This window comes from Hyla sarda, chromosome 6 (genome assembly GCF_029499605.1).
Source record: "Hyla sarda isolate aHylSar1 chromosome 6, aHylSar1.hap1, whole genome shotgun sequence".
Classification (NCBI taxonomy): Eukaryota; Metazoa; Chordata; class Amphibia; order Anura; family Hylidae; genus Hyla; species Hyla sarda.
In genome coordinates, this window is record NC_079194.1 from 7,907,877 (window position 1) to 7,920,986 (window position 13,110).

The 13,110-nt window shown below is 42.5% G+C and overlaps 1 protein-coding gene across 1 annotated transcript in view; it reads left to right on the forward strand.

The window, feature by feature from the left end:
- Positions 1–3,920, forward strand: part of GLMN (glomulin, FKBP associated protein) — a gene marked incomplete in the record, with an annotated part of 30,119 nt that extends 26,199 nt beyond the window's left edge. The window contains 2 exon segments of the mRNA XM_056523150.1: positions 3,477–3,559; positions 3,711–3,920. Of these exon segments, the coding sequence (XP_056379125.1) occupies positions 3,477–3,559; positions 3,711–3,836 (209 nt within the window).
- Positions 3,921–13,110: the final 9,190 nt, after the last annotated feature.

Sequence of the window (13,110 nt, forward strand, 5' to 3'; positions counted from 1 at the left end):
AGAAAACCGTCGGGTTTTTACCAGTAAAATGTGTCACACAAAGTGTCGCAGAGGACGTGCAACACAAATTTTGTCTCATAACCCGATAAAAAGAGTCGGGATCATGTTAGTAAATCAGGGCTAATGTAACTCCAAGTCACTGACACTTGTGTGAGATCCCACTGTCCACTCAGGAAGAACACTGATTGACAATCAATTTCACATGGAACAGACAACAATTATATGCAATTAGCAAGACACCCCCAATAAAGGAGTGGTTCTGCAGGTGGTGACCACAGACCACTTCTCAGTTCCTATGCTTCCTGGCTGATGTTTTGGTCACTTTTGAATGCTGGCGGTGCTTTCACTCTAGTGGTAACATGAGACGGAGTCTACAACCCACAGAAGTGACTCAGGTAGTGCAGCTCATCCAGGATGGCACATCAATGCGAGCTGTGGCAAGAAGGTTTGCTGTGTCTGTCAGCGTAGTGTCCAGAACATGGAGGCGCTACCAGGAGACAGGCCAGTACATCAGGAGACGTGGAGGAGGCCAACAACCCAGCAGCAGGACCGCTACCTCCACCTTTGTGCAAAGAGGAGCAGGAGGAGCACTGCCAGAGCCCTGCAAAATGACCTCCAGCAGGCCACAAATGTGCTTGTGTCCACTCAAACGGTCAGAAACAGACTCCATGAGGGGGGTATGAGGGCCAGACGTCCACAGGTGGGGGTTGTGCATACAGCCCAACACCGTGCAGGATGTTTGGCATTTGCCAGAGAACTCCAAGATTGTCAAATTCTCCACTGGCGTCCTGTGCGCTTCACAGATGAAAGCAGGTTTACACTGAGCACATGTGACAGACGTGACAGAGTCTGGAGACGCCGTGGAGAACGTTCTGCGGCCTGCAACATCCTCCAGCATGACCGGTTTGGCGGTGGGTCAGTAATGGTTTGGGGTGGCATTTCTTTGGGGGGGCCGCACAGCCCTCCATGTACTTGCCAGAGGTAGCCTGACTGCCATTAGGTACCGAGATCCTCAGACCCCTTGTGAGACCATATGCTGGTGCGGTTGGCCCTGGGTTCCTCCTAATACAATCCATTTACATATATTTTACATTTACACTATATGCCACAATTTACACCTTCCCTTCCCTCATCCTCTTTTTTCTTCTTTTCCTCTTTGTAATCCCTTGAGGACTGGTTATACACTTGTATAAATTTTTTTCGGCTACATTGTTGCAAGTCTTTTGGGATTTAGACTTTCCAGTTAACCTAGGGATTGGAGCTGAGTGAGCTGCACTACCCTCCTTTTTATTTCCTCCTAATACAAGACCATGCTAGACCTCATGTGGCTGGAGTGTGTCAGCAGTTCCTACAAGAGGAAGGCATTGATGCTATGGACTGGCCGCCCGTTCCCCTGAATCCGATTTAGCACATCTGGGACATCATGTCTCGCTCCATCCACCAACGCCACGTTGCACCACAGGAGTTGTCCGCCACCTACACAAGAGCATGCCCAGGCGTTGTAGGGAGGTCATACGGGAACGTGGAGGCCACACACACTACTTAGCCTCATTTTGACTTGGGGGACAGAGGGTTTTCCTGTTTTTGCACTTTCGTTTTTTCCTCCTTACCTTTTTAAAAATCATAACCCTTAAAATTTTGCACTTAAAAATCCGTATGATGGCTTATATTTTGTGCGCCGACAATTCTACTTTGTAATGACATCAGTCATTTTACCCAAAAATCTACGGCGAAACGCCAAAAAAAATCACTGTGCGACAAAATTGAAGTAAAAACACCATTTTGTAACTTTTGGGGGCTTCCGTTTCTACACAGTAAATTTTTCAGTAAAAATGACACCTTTTCTTAATTCTGTAGGTCCATACGGTTAAAATGATCCCCTACTTATATAGGTTTGATTTTGTCGTACTTCTGGAAAAAATCATAACTACATGTAGGAAAATTTATACGTTTTAAAATTGTCCTATTCTGACCCCTCTAACTTTTTTATTTTTACGCGTACAGGGCGGTATGAGGGCTCATTTTTGCGCCGTGTTCTGAAGTTTTTATCGGTATCATTTTTGTATTGATCAGTCTTTTTGATCGCTTTTTATTCACTTTTTCATGATATAAAAAGTGACCAAAAATACACTATTTTGGACTTTTGAATTTTTTTTGCACCTACGCCATTGACCGTTAGGTTTAATTAACGATATTTTTATAAATCAGACCTTTCCGCACGCTGCGATACCAAATATGTTTATTTTTATTTACACTTTTTTTTTTTATGGGAAAGGGGGGATTCAAACTTTTATTAGGGAAGGGGTTAAATGATCTTTATTCACTTTTTTTTTTTTTTTTTGCAATGTTATAGCTCCCATAGGGACCTATAACACTGCACACTATGATTTTTTACATTGATCAATGGTTTCTCATAGGAAACCATTGATCAATGATTCTGCCGCTTGACTGCTCATGCCTGAATCTCAGGAACTGAGCAGTCATTCGGCGATCGGACACCAGGAGGCAAGGTAAGGGACCCTCCTGCTGTGTCACAGCTGTTCGGGATGCCGCGATTTCGCCACGGACATCCCAAACAGCCCCCTGAGCTAACCAGCAATGATTTACTTTCACTTAACTTTGAACGCCGCGTCTAAAGGGTTAATAGCATGTGGCACCGCGATCAGTGCCGCACGCTTTTAGCCACGGGTCCTGCCCATTGTTAGAGGCCGGGCACGACCCGCTACGATGCGGGTCCACACCATGGCACATTTCCGCATGCGGCGATACCACATATGTTTATTTTGATTTACCCTTTTTTTTTTTTTTTTTTTTTTTTAATGGGAAAAGGGGGGTGATTCAAACTTATATTAGAGAAGGGGTTAAATGATCTTTTATTCACTTTTTTTTTTGCAATGTTATAGCCCCCATAGGAGACTATAAAACTGCACACACTGATCTCTTACACTGATCATTGTTATCCCATAGGATAACAATGATCAGTTGGTTAACACTGGGTTTTTTGTTTAGAAAGCATATTTTTCCACTGCAACTCCTGCCAGATAATTTAGGTAGCCTCCAATTTCTCATATGTATAAAACCCGCTGCTTTCCCTAGCAATGCACTTGGAATAGTGTCATGTTTTCTCACCGTAAGTTCTCTTGCCTTAAGTCCTAAACAGAAGCATATAAAATTGGTGCTGCTGTTGCAAGATGCAAAGGAAAGTGTAATGTTTACTAACTATAAATTCTCTTTCCTTTAAGTCCTGCAGCAGCAGCACTAATATATATGTGCTGCTGCTGCTGGAGAACGTAGAGGAAATGTCACTTATGATGTCATCTATATTGGCATATTTAAAATACGTGCTCCAAATAATACACACCGCATTACAATGTGAATCCCGCCTTCCAGTAACAAAAGGAAGCGTGTGTTTTCCAATTAGTAAACAGAATCGATCTTCTCCCCTACACATTTACCATGAGAATTATTTTTCGCAGGGCCCCATCCAGAGAAGCCATTGTGTACAGTCACCGCAGGGGGGAACAAGCTACCTGACATGACTCCAGAAATGCGGCTCCAGGTACCTTACCGCTATTTCCTCGGCACTCGCCGCATTTTTTTTTTTTTTCGGCATTTGCCTCTTAGTGATCCTTGTGTTCCCGATTTCCTCCCGGAACTGTGTAAAGTCATTGCTCTTCTCCAAACAATGTTAACGTATTCTGACATTTTAGGTTCTGCAGTCAGCTCTATTCACATTCGATTTAATGGAAAGTGTCCTCGCCAGAGTCGAAGAGCTCGTTGAAGTGAAGCTAAAATCTGTGCCGGAGGAGAAAACTGGGTCAAGTGAAGATGTTTAGTGTTCACGTTTTGTATTTATGAGTTAGTTTTAGGAAATAAATATTTTACAAGAAATAAAACTTTAAATTACTGGAACTTTTGGACAAATGGTGATTTACTCTTTCCCTTAAGAGACTGCAGTGCTCTCCGGCTGTTGCAAAACTAGAACATTCAGCATACCTTTGCACGCCAGAAGCTGTCCGAGCATGCTGGGAGTTGTAGTTTTGCAACAGCTGGAGACGCACACTAGTTGGGAAACACTGAAATAGAATACGCTGTATTAAAATAGCAATGTATGTATCCAATTAATGTATCCTATCCGTGCAGTGTTTTCCAACCAGAGTGCTTCTAGCTGTTGCAAAACTACAACTCCCAGCATGCCCAGACAGGCAGAGGCTGGGGTATATGTTTACAAAGCATATTTTCCACTTTGCAATACTTGGCAGATAATTGAGGTAGCCTCTGATTTCTTTTATGTGTTATACTTTCTGTTCATCCAATTTGGCTTATCAACACCCAGTATATTTCCTAGCAATGTACTTTGAATAGTGCACTGTTCTCTTACGTTTAGTCCTAAACAGAAGCACATATATTGATGCTGCTGCAGGACAAAAAGGAAAGTGTAATGCTTCCCATCTCTCAATTCTCTTTCCTTTCAGTCTTGCAGCAGCAGTAGTATATATGTGCTGCTGCAGAATGTAGAGGAAAGGTGACTAATGATGTCACTTACATCAGCATATTTGAAATACTTGCTCCAAATAATAGAAAACATTAGAAGCACATATTTGTGTTCTTCTGCAGAACGCAAAGGAAAGTGTAAAGCTTCCCATTTCTAATATATATGCTGCTGCAGGACGTAGAGGAAAGGTAACTAATTATGTCACTTATATCGGAATATTTGAAACACTTGCTCCAAATAATACAAAACCTCAGAAGTACATATATTGGTTCTGCTGCTGCAGGACGCAAAGGAAAGTGTAATACTTCCCATCTCTCAATTCTCTTTACTTTCAGTCTTGCAGCACACTAATATATATGCTGCTGCAGGACGTAGAGGAAAGGGGACTAATGATGTCACTTATATCGGCATATGTGAAAACCTTGCTCAAAATATTACAAATCCTCAGAAGCACATATATTGCTGCTGCTGCAGGACGCGAAGGGAAGTGTAATTCTTCCCATCTCTAAATTCGCTTTTCTTTCAGTCTTGCAGCAGCACTAAGATATGTGCTGCTGCAGGACATAAAGGAAAGGTGACTTATGATGCCACTTATATCGGGATATTTGAAATGTTCCCCAAATAATACAAAACCGCATTACAATGTAAACTGCGAAAAGGAGCAAGTGACCCGTCCAAGTTGATGTTGGACGCAGGAAAATCTGATTTGGATCTGAGCGACTGTAACAAGGGCCAACTGGTGATGCGCGATACCTGGGAAAGAGATAGCACCAGGATGCACTATGGGAAGAAAAGCCAGAGAAGGCAGTGTGATGGGCAATGTTCTGCTGGAGACCTTGTGTCCTGTTATTATGTGGAGGTTACTGTGACATTTACCACCTACCTAACCAGTGTACAGACTCTTCCTTCATGGCAGCACAGGAAATAGGAAGGAAAAAACTGGTCTGGGAGGCGCTGTTCAAGGTAGGTCACAGATTGAAGACACAGACATAAGTTAAAGGACATGCACAATGCAAGCAGTCAATTTATAGAAATAGATAAAAGATGTAAAAAAAAACATTTTTAGAGAAAGAGCATAGGGTTGTCAATCTATAGCATCTGAAGTAAACGGGTACGTAAACAGAGAGGCATTTAAAACCGTAAAATATTCCATAGAAACAAAATTTGTAAAAGCCAAATTCATAGATAGAAATAGGGTGCGTTCACACGGCCGTTCACACGTCCCCGTTTTTTTTTTTTTTATCCCTGTTTCGGTTCCGTTCTTGCAGGCTGTAAACGGATTAACAACGGTTTAAAATAAATCCCATTCATGTCAATGGGATATTTTTCTTACATCAGTTTGTACCCGTCTGCACTCATTACAGGTTTTTTTGACGGCAGAAAAAACGGCACATGCAGTATTTTTTCTTCCGGCAAAAAACAGAAGAAAAAACAGATACAGTAAATTTAACATTGTAGTCTATGGAAAACGGATAAGCCTTTTAATGTCATCAGTTTGCGTCCGTTATTGTCCGTTTTTTTTTTTTTAAGTCCAATTTTACAGGTCTAGACGGCGGTGTGAACGCAGCTATAGATAGAGAGAGAGAATATATATATATATATATATATATATATATATATATATATATATATATATAAAATCATACATATATCTCTGCATATAAAAGCTTATGTGTAAAACCAAGTGCAGTAAGGAATTGTTTGTCTCACACAAAACTAGTGGTCAGCATAATATATAACCAACCATATGTCTCCATTTTGTTAAAATCAATATTTAGCAAAATATATGACCGTATTTCTACATTTGGGCAAAAATAGAGTAATTGAAGAGCAGACATACAACTGTACAGGTATACACATATATGGTAACAAAATAAATGTCTGCAAAAATCAGGTTTCAGCTTTTAAGGGGTGAGTCTGCATCAGTAATGAACATATTGACACTCACTGTGTGTTCTTTAGCTTAGTGATGCTGAAAGAGGAGGAAGTAAATGAGTATAATAGTGAAAGGGAACGAGAGGATGGAGGAGACCAAGAGTAGAGAACATGAGGTAAACAGGAATACCTGGTAGGGAATCCTGTATATGCGATGTGCTGGCGTGGTCTGGCAGCGTGTGCCGGGATAAAGCATGCAAAGTGCCGACACGTCACTTCTGGTCACAGGAGCGTTGCAAGGCATCTGGGGACACTAAACTGTCAGCGAAGTCTGGCGCAGGGATAAAGTAATATGCACGTTAGGGGCGTGGCTAACGAATAATCTATGGTGGATTGATTTAGATTAATGGTAGTAAAGGACGGCGGTGAATGTGTGTAAAAATGCATGATGGTGGTGTGTAATAGTATTTGGAGGGGTGTATAGTATAGAATTGATGTATTTATGGACTATGTGAAATATGCAGTAAAAAAAAAAAAGGGTCTGGATGACAATGATGTGTGATAGAGACTGGCCTTGTGGGTTAGAATGAATCCCAAGCCTTCGAATATGAAATTGATTGGTTTGTCTGGTAGATTTCCGGCTTTATGAAGGAGTCTTCCGTGGTTTTGAGTCCAAGTTCATGGTGGATGTTTGAATATAGTGAAGCCACGTTGAGGGTAAGGAACAGATATTCCGGTTCCCAAGCAAGGTCCCATAAGGTCCCTGATGAGACTTGCCGAATCTTTCAAATAGGATGGTAGGGTAATGACAACTCCTTGTAAAAAGAGATACAAAAAATGTCTTCCAGGTGGGCATTTCAAGTCTTTATGGATTTTGGGCAGATGATGGAAGAAGGCCAGTTGGAGAGCAGGTACCATGAGAAACTGTTTCTCATTTTTGCTGAGTATTCCCTCCGCATGGGCCGTGGAGATCAATTGTGTATACTCACGGATATTGGTGGTAGAAGGATCTTCAGATAGTTTCATATAGTATAAGATACGATTGGCTTCGGCTAAGTAGTCTGTTCTGTTCTGAACTACTACTTCTCAAAATCAAAACCTGCACCCATTTCAAAGAGGTGGACACAAACTGTTTTTTGGGATTTTAAAAGTGCCAGCTATGAGAACTGGCTTGAAAACATTCCATGTAGCCAGTACCGCAGAATTCGTAGGAACTGCACACAGGTGAACGACTACAAAGCACAGTCCAAAATACTAAACAGAAAAATTACCCTGCCTCTATTCTGGAAGATGTCTTCACCCGCAATCTATCCAGCAGTCAAACCTCCTCACTACCACCACCAACCAATACCACTGCTCAGGAAACATGTTCATCAACCCAGATAACCGAGAACTGTGCCAACGCAAACTCAGAATTTGCAACAAATTTTATCACTACGTACAATCAGTCACATAACCACTTCTGGAAGTTTTTCAAAAAGAATTGGCACCCAGTCCTTAGGAAACTTATACCTCCAACACCCGGATTCACTTTCCGAAGAGCAAAGACCCTACGGTACATTTTGGCACAAAGTTGCTTAAGGAAAACAACCCAAAAAAATCACTTCAGCAAACTCTGGCCCCATTACCTATAAGTGCATTTACATGTGGGTAGAGAGGTTGTTTTTGATGTGTGAATATAACCCACAACATCTGTAGCTTTACCTCCAATATCACATCCACAACTTTTCCTATAAAAACCCGTCTAGACTGCAGCTCCACCCATGTTATATAGTGGGGATCAAAAGTTTGGGCACCCCAGGTAAAAATTTGTTTTAATGTGCATAAAGAAGCCAAAGGAAAGATGGAAAAATCTCCAAAAGGCATCAAATTACAGATTAGACTTTCTTATAATATGTCAACAAAAGTTACATTTTATTTCCATCATTTACACTTTCAAAATAAAAAAACCCAAAAAATGGCATCTGCAAAAGTTTGGGCACCCTGCAGAGTTATCTTGTACTGCCCCCTTTGGCAAGTATCACAGCTTGTAAACGCTTTTTGTAGCCAGCCAAGAGTTTCAATTCTTGTTTGAGGTACCTGTGCCCATTCTTCCTTACAAAAGTCTTCCAGTTCTTTGAGATTTCTGGGCTGTCTGTCACGCACTGCTCTTTTAAGGTCTATCCATAGATTTTCAATTATGTTGAGGTCAGGAGATTGTGAAGGCCATGGCAAAACCTTCAGTTTACGCCTCTTGATGTAATCTCCCATGGATTTCGAGGTGTGTTTAGGATCATTATCCATTTGTAGAAGCCATCCTCTCTTTAACTTCAGCTTTTTCACAGATGGCATAAAGTTAGCATCCAAAATTTGCTGAAATTTTATTGAATTCATTTTTCCTTCTACTCGTGAGATGTTCCCTGTGCCACTGGCTGCAATACAACCCCAAAGCTATTCCCCTTCTTCAAGCGTACCTTTGCTCATTCCGGACAAAAAGTTCAATTTTAACCTCATCGGTCCACAGAACTTGTTTCCGAAATGCATCAGGCTTGTCTATATGTTCATTTGCAAAGTTCAAATGCTGTTTTTTGTGGTGAAGACGTAGAAGAGGTTTTCTTCTGATAACTCTTCCATGAAGACCATATTTGTACAAGTATCTCTTTATAGTGGAATAGTGTACCACAACTCCAGTGTCTGCCAGATCTTTCTTGAGGGATTGTGCAGTCAAACGTGGGTTTTGAATTGTTTTTCTCACAATCCTGCGAGCTGTTCTGTCTGATATTTTTCTTGGTCTTCCAGATCTTGCTTTAACTTCCACTGTTCCTGATGACTGCCATTTCTTAATAACATTCCGAACAGAAGATATTGACATCTGAAAACGTTTTGCTATCTTCTTATAGCCTTCTCCAGCTTTGTGAGCGTCAACTATTTTCAATTTCAGATTTCTAGACAAGTGCTTAGACGAACCCATGGTGCTGATTGTTAGGGGAAGGTCAGATGAGTCTGGGCATTTAAAACCTTTGAGATTGACATCACCTGGTCTTCCCAGATGATGATTGAGAACAATCCATGACACTGGCAGGTCTCAGCAAAGGGGGCAGTGCATGCTATAAATTCTGCAGGGTGCCCAAACTTTTGCAGATGCCATTTTTTGGTTTTCTGTTATTTTGAAAGTGTAAATGATGGAAATAAAATCTAACTTTTGTTGACATATTATAAGAATGTCTAATCTATAATTTGATGCCTTTTAGATATTTTTCCATCTTTCCTTGGCTTCTTTATGCACATTAAAACAAATGTTTACCTGGGGTGCCCAAACTTTTGATCCCCACTGTATACCTCATTGAATGCAAATGTGGAGTACAGTGCATCGGGAGAACCACTCAAACATTACACAAACATCTGAATGGCCACCGCTACAATCGCCCGATAGGCCATCTAAAACAAAGCATATCTCGTCACACAACAAGGACTTCTCGTTCATCAACATCAAAGCCATCGAACAGGTCACTCAAGACACTGACAACAGAATTGGGACTCTGAACTGAAGAGAAGCCTACTGGATTTTTAAACATTTTTTAAATGTGATGTCTACACCCTGATGGATTGAATGAATGTATAGAACGTTGATCATTGTATTAATAGGGGTACCGGTATATAAAACACACTTCTATATACCCACTGGCATCCATTTATTTACCCTCCTCCCTGTACCCTTACCCCCACATCTAGTCCCACATGTAGTCCGCCTCGAGTTGGTTCACTGATAGAGCCCCATTCTCCCCTTCTTTCCCAATCCTTATGTTCCAATACCATTCCCACCATCCCATAATACGATCTCCCCCCTCTATTTTAGGTCTCTCTCACACCCTCAGTCCGATTTATAGTGTATTTCAATTCACATGCTCCATGCCATTGGAGATGAGCGAAGTTCTAGTGATTCGATTTGTCACAACTTCTCAGCTCGGCGGTTGCTGACTTTATCCTGCATAAATTACCAAGGACTGTATCCACCTTTTCCAGCCACCAGAGCGCCTGAAAGCTGAACTAATTTATGCAGGATAAAGTCGGCAACCGCCGAGCCGAGAAGTTTGTGAAGAATCGAATCACTGGAGCTTCGCTCATCTCTACATGCCATATCTATCCCCCACCTCATATCGCCCTTTTTTATTATATTTTCCCTCCTCTGGCCCTTTTTAGTATCTCAGTCCGATTTTAGTATATTCCACTGTGTATCAATCTCCATATACACTATTTCCCAACATCATAACCCCTTATTACCCGGCTACTTTAGTCCAGGGACAACCCCCCCATTCCAATCACCGTATTATCTACATCATTATCATCATCCCCTTTTTTACTGCATAATTCCCATAGACCATAAATACATCAATTCTATACTATACACCCCACCAAATACTATTACACACCACCATCATGCATTTTTACACACATTCACCGCCGTCCTTTACTACCATTCATCTAAATCAATCCACCATAGATGATTCATTAGCCACGCCCCTAACGTCCACGCCAGCACATCGCATATTCAGGATTGCCTACCAGGTATTCCTGTTTACCTCATGTTCACTACTCTTTGTCTCCTCCATCCTCTCGTTCTCGTTCCCGTACGCAGCGGCGTAATGACGTCACTACGCAGGCCCAGTAAGGCCTTGCGGAAGACAGAAGAGGACCGGAGAAGACAGAAGAGGACAGAAGAGCACCGGAAAAGACAGCGGAGGACCGGAAAAGACAGCGGAGAGCCCAGCGGAGGCCCGGGATCACCATCGGGAGCGGCGGGGACAGGGGAGTACAGCTTCCTATACTTTACATTGCACGAATCCCTCAACATACGATGGATTCGACAGACGATGGCTCGTTTGGAACGAATTACCATCGTATGTTGAGGGACCACTGTATATATATACATACAAAAAAGATAGTGGAGGAGAAGCACCGTGCAACAGGATTCAAGATCCGAATGGGTGCTCAGCTTCAGGAGCAGACCGACTCCCAATGAAATATCCAAATAGCAGAGTAGAAGCTGCACTCCAAAATAGAACTCAAAACGTGGTTTATTCACTCATCTGTATACTGCGACATTTTGGCTTATCAATAAAGCCTTTCTCAAGCTTGAGAAAGGCTTTATTGATAAGCTGAAACGTCGCTGTATACAGATGAGTGAATAAACCACGTTTTGAGTTCTGCTTTGGAGTGCAGCTTCTACCTTGCTATTTGGATATATATATATATTAAGGATCGACCAATTATCGGTATGGCTGATAATCACGATTTTGGGCATTTACGGTATCGGCAATTACCTTGCCGATAATGCCCCGCCCCCCTGGACCGCCCCCACCGCACCGCGACCGCACCCCCCCCCCGACCCACCGCACCGCCCCCCCGACCCACCGCACCGCGTCACACCCCCCACCGCGCCGCCCCCATTGCCTCCCCCATCCCCGGTTTTATAATTACCTGTTCCCGGAGCCCACGCTTCTTCTTGCTCCTGCTGCGTCCTGCGTTACACTGTGCGCAATGACGAGTGACATGACGTGTGCGACGTGACGTCACAGTCAGTGCGCACAGTGACAGCTCAGGAGGACACCACCGGAGCCAGATGTGGAGTGGACCCCGGGAACAGGTCATTATAAAACCGGGGATGGGGGAGGCAATTGGGCCGGTGCGGGAGGGCGGTCGCGGTGCAGTGGTGGGGGGTGGCGGTGATAGGTCTCAGGACCCCCGGACAGGCAGGGGGAGAGAAGTGGGTGGCGGCGGTCTATAGCACCGCAAAAGCCACTGCAGTGCATTGATTTAAAGCGCCCCCTTTAAATCAATGATCTGCAGCGGTGTCACGGGGGGATAAATAGCAATAACTTATACCGATATTCCGGTATAAGTTATCGGCTATCGGCCCTAACCTCCACCGATTATCGGTATCAGCCCTAAAAAAACTATATCGGTCGATCCCTAATATATATGAATTTGGCTTTTATCAAATTTTGTTTCTATGGAATATTTTACGGTTTTAAATGCCTCTGTATACGTACCCGTTTACTACAGATGCTATAGATTTCATGATGATGTTTTTACTGTTGACAACCCTATGCTTTTTCTCTAAAAAGTTTTGTTTACATCTTTTATCTATGTCTATAAGCTATAGTCTTTTAAATTGATTGCTTGTCCTTTTACTTATTTTTATAGCTATATTGTTGGATCTGAGGAAGGCACTGTTAGCGTGCCAAAACCTGTTATCCGAATTGCCAGAATGGCCCGTGTCTTCAATCTGTGACCTACCTTGAACAGCGCCTCCTGGACCGTTTTTTTCCTTCCTATTTCCTGTGCATCCCTACTGGTTTCCTAAGTGCAGCAGCTCACATCTACTCTGACCTTGCCTCACCACATACTACCAGGATATCGGGGTACTCGTATCTGTATATCAGAGTACTTGAAAGGTTAGTACAGTGATCCCTCAAGTTACAATATTAATCGGTTCCAGGATGACCATTGTATGTTGAAACCATTGTATGTTGAGACCATAACTCTATGGAAACCTGGTAATTGGTTCTGAAGCCCCAAAATGTCATCCAAAAATAGGTAGATAACTAATATAGATAAAGCAAATCCTTCCATATAAAAGTAAGAAAGATCTGCTGGGAGCTGTAAATTACTGTCTATGTCAGCGTTTCCCAACCAGGGTGCCTCCAGCTGTTGCAAAACTACAACTCCCAGCATGCCCGGACAGCCAAAGGCTGTCCGGG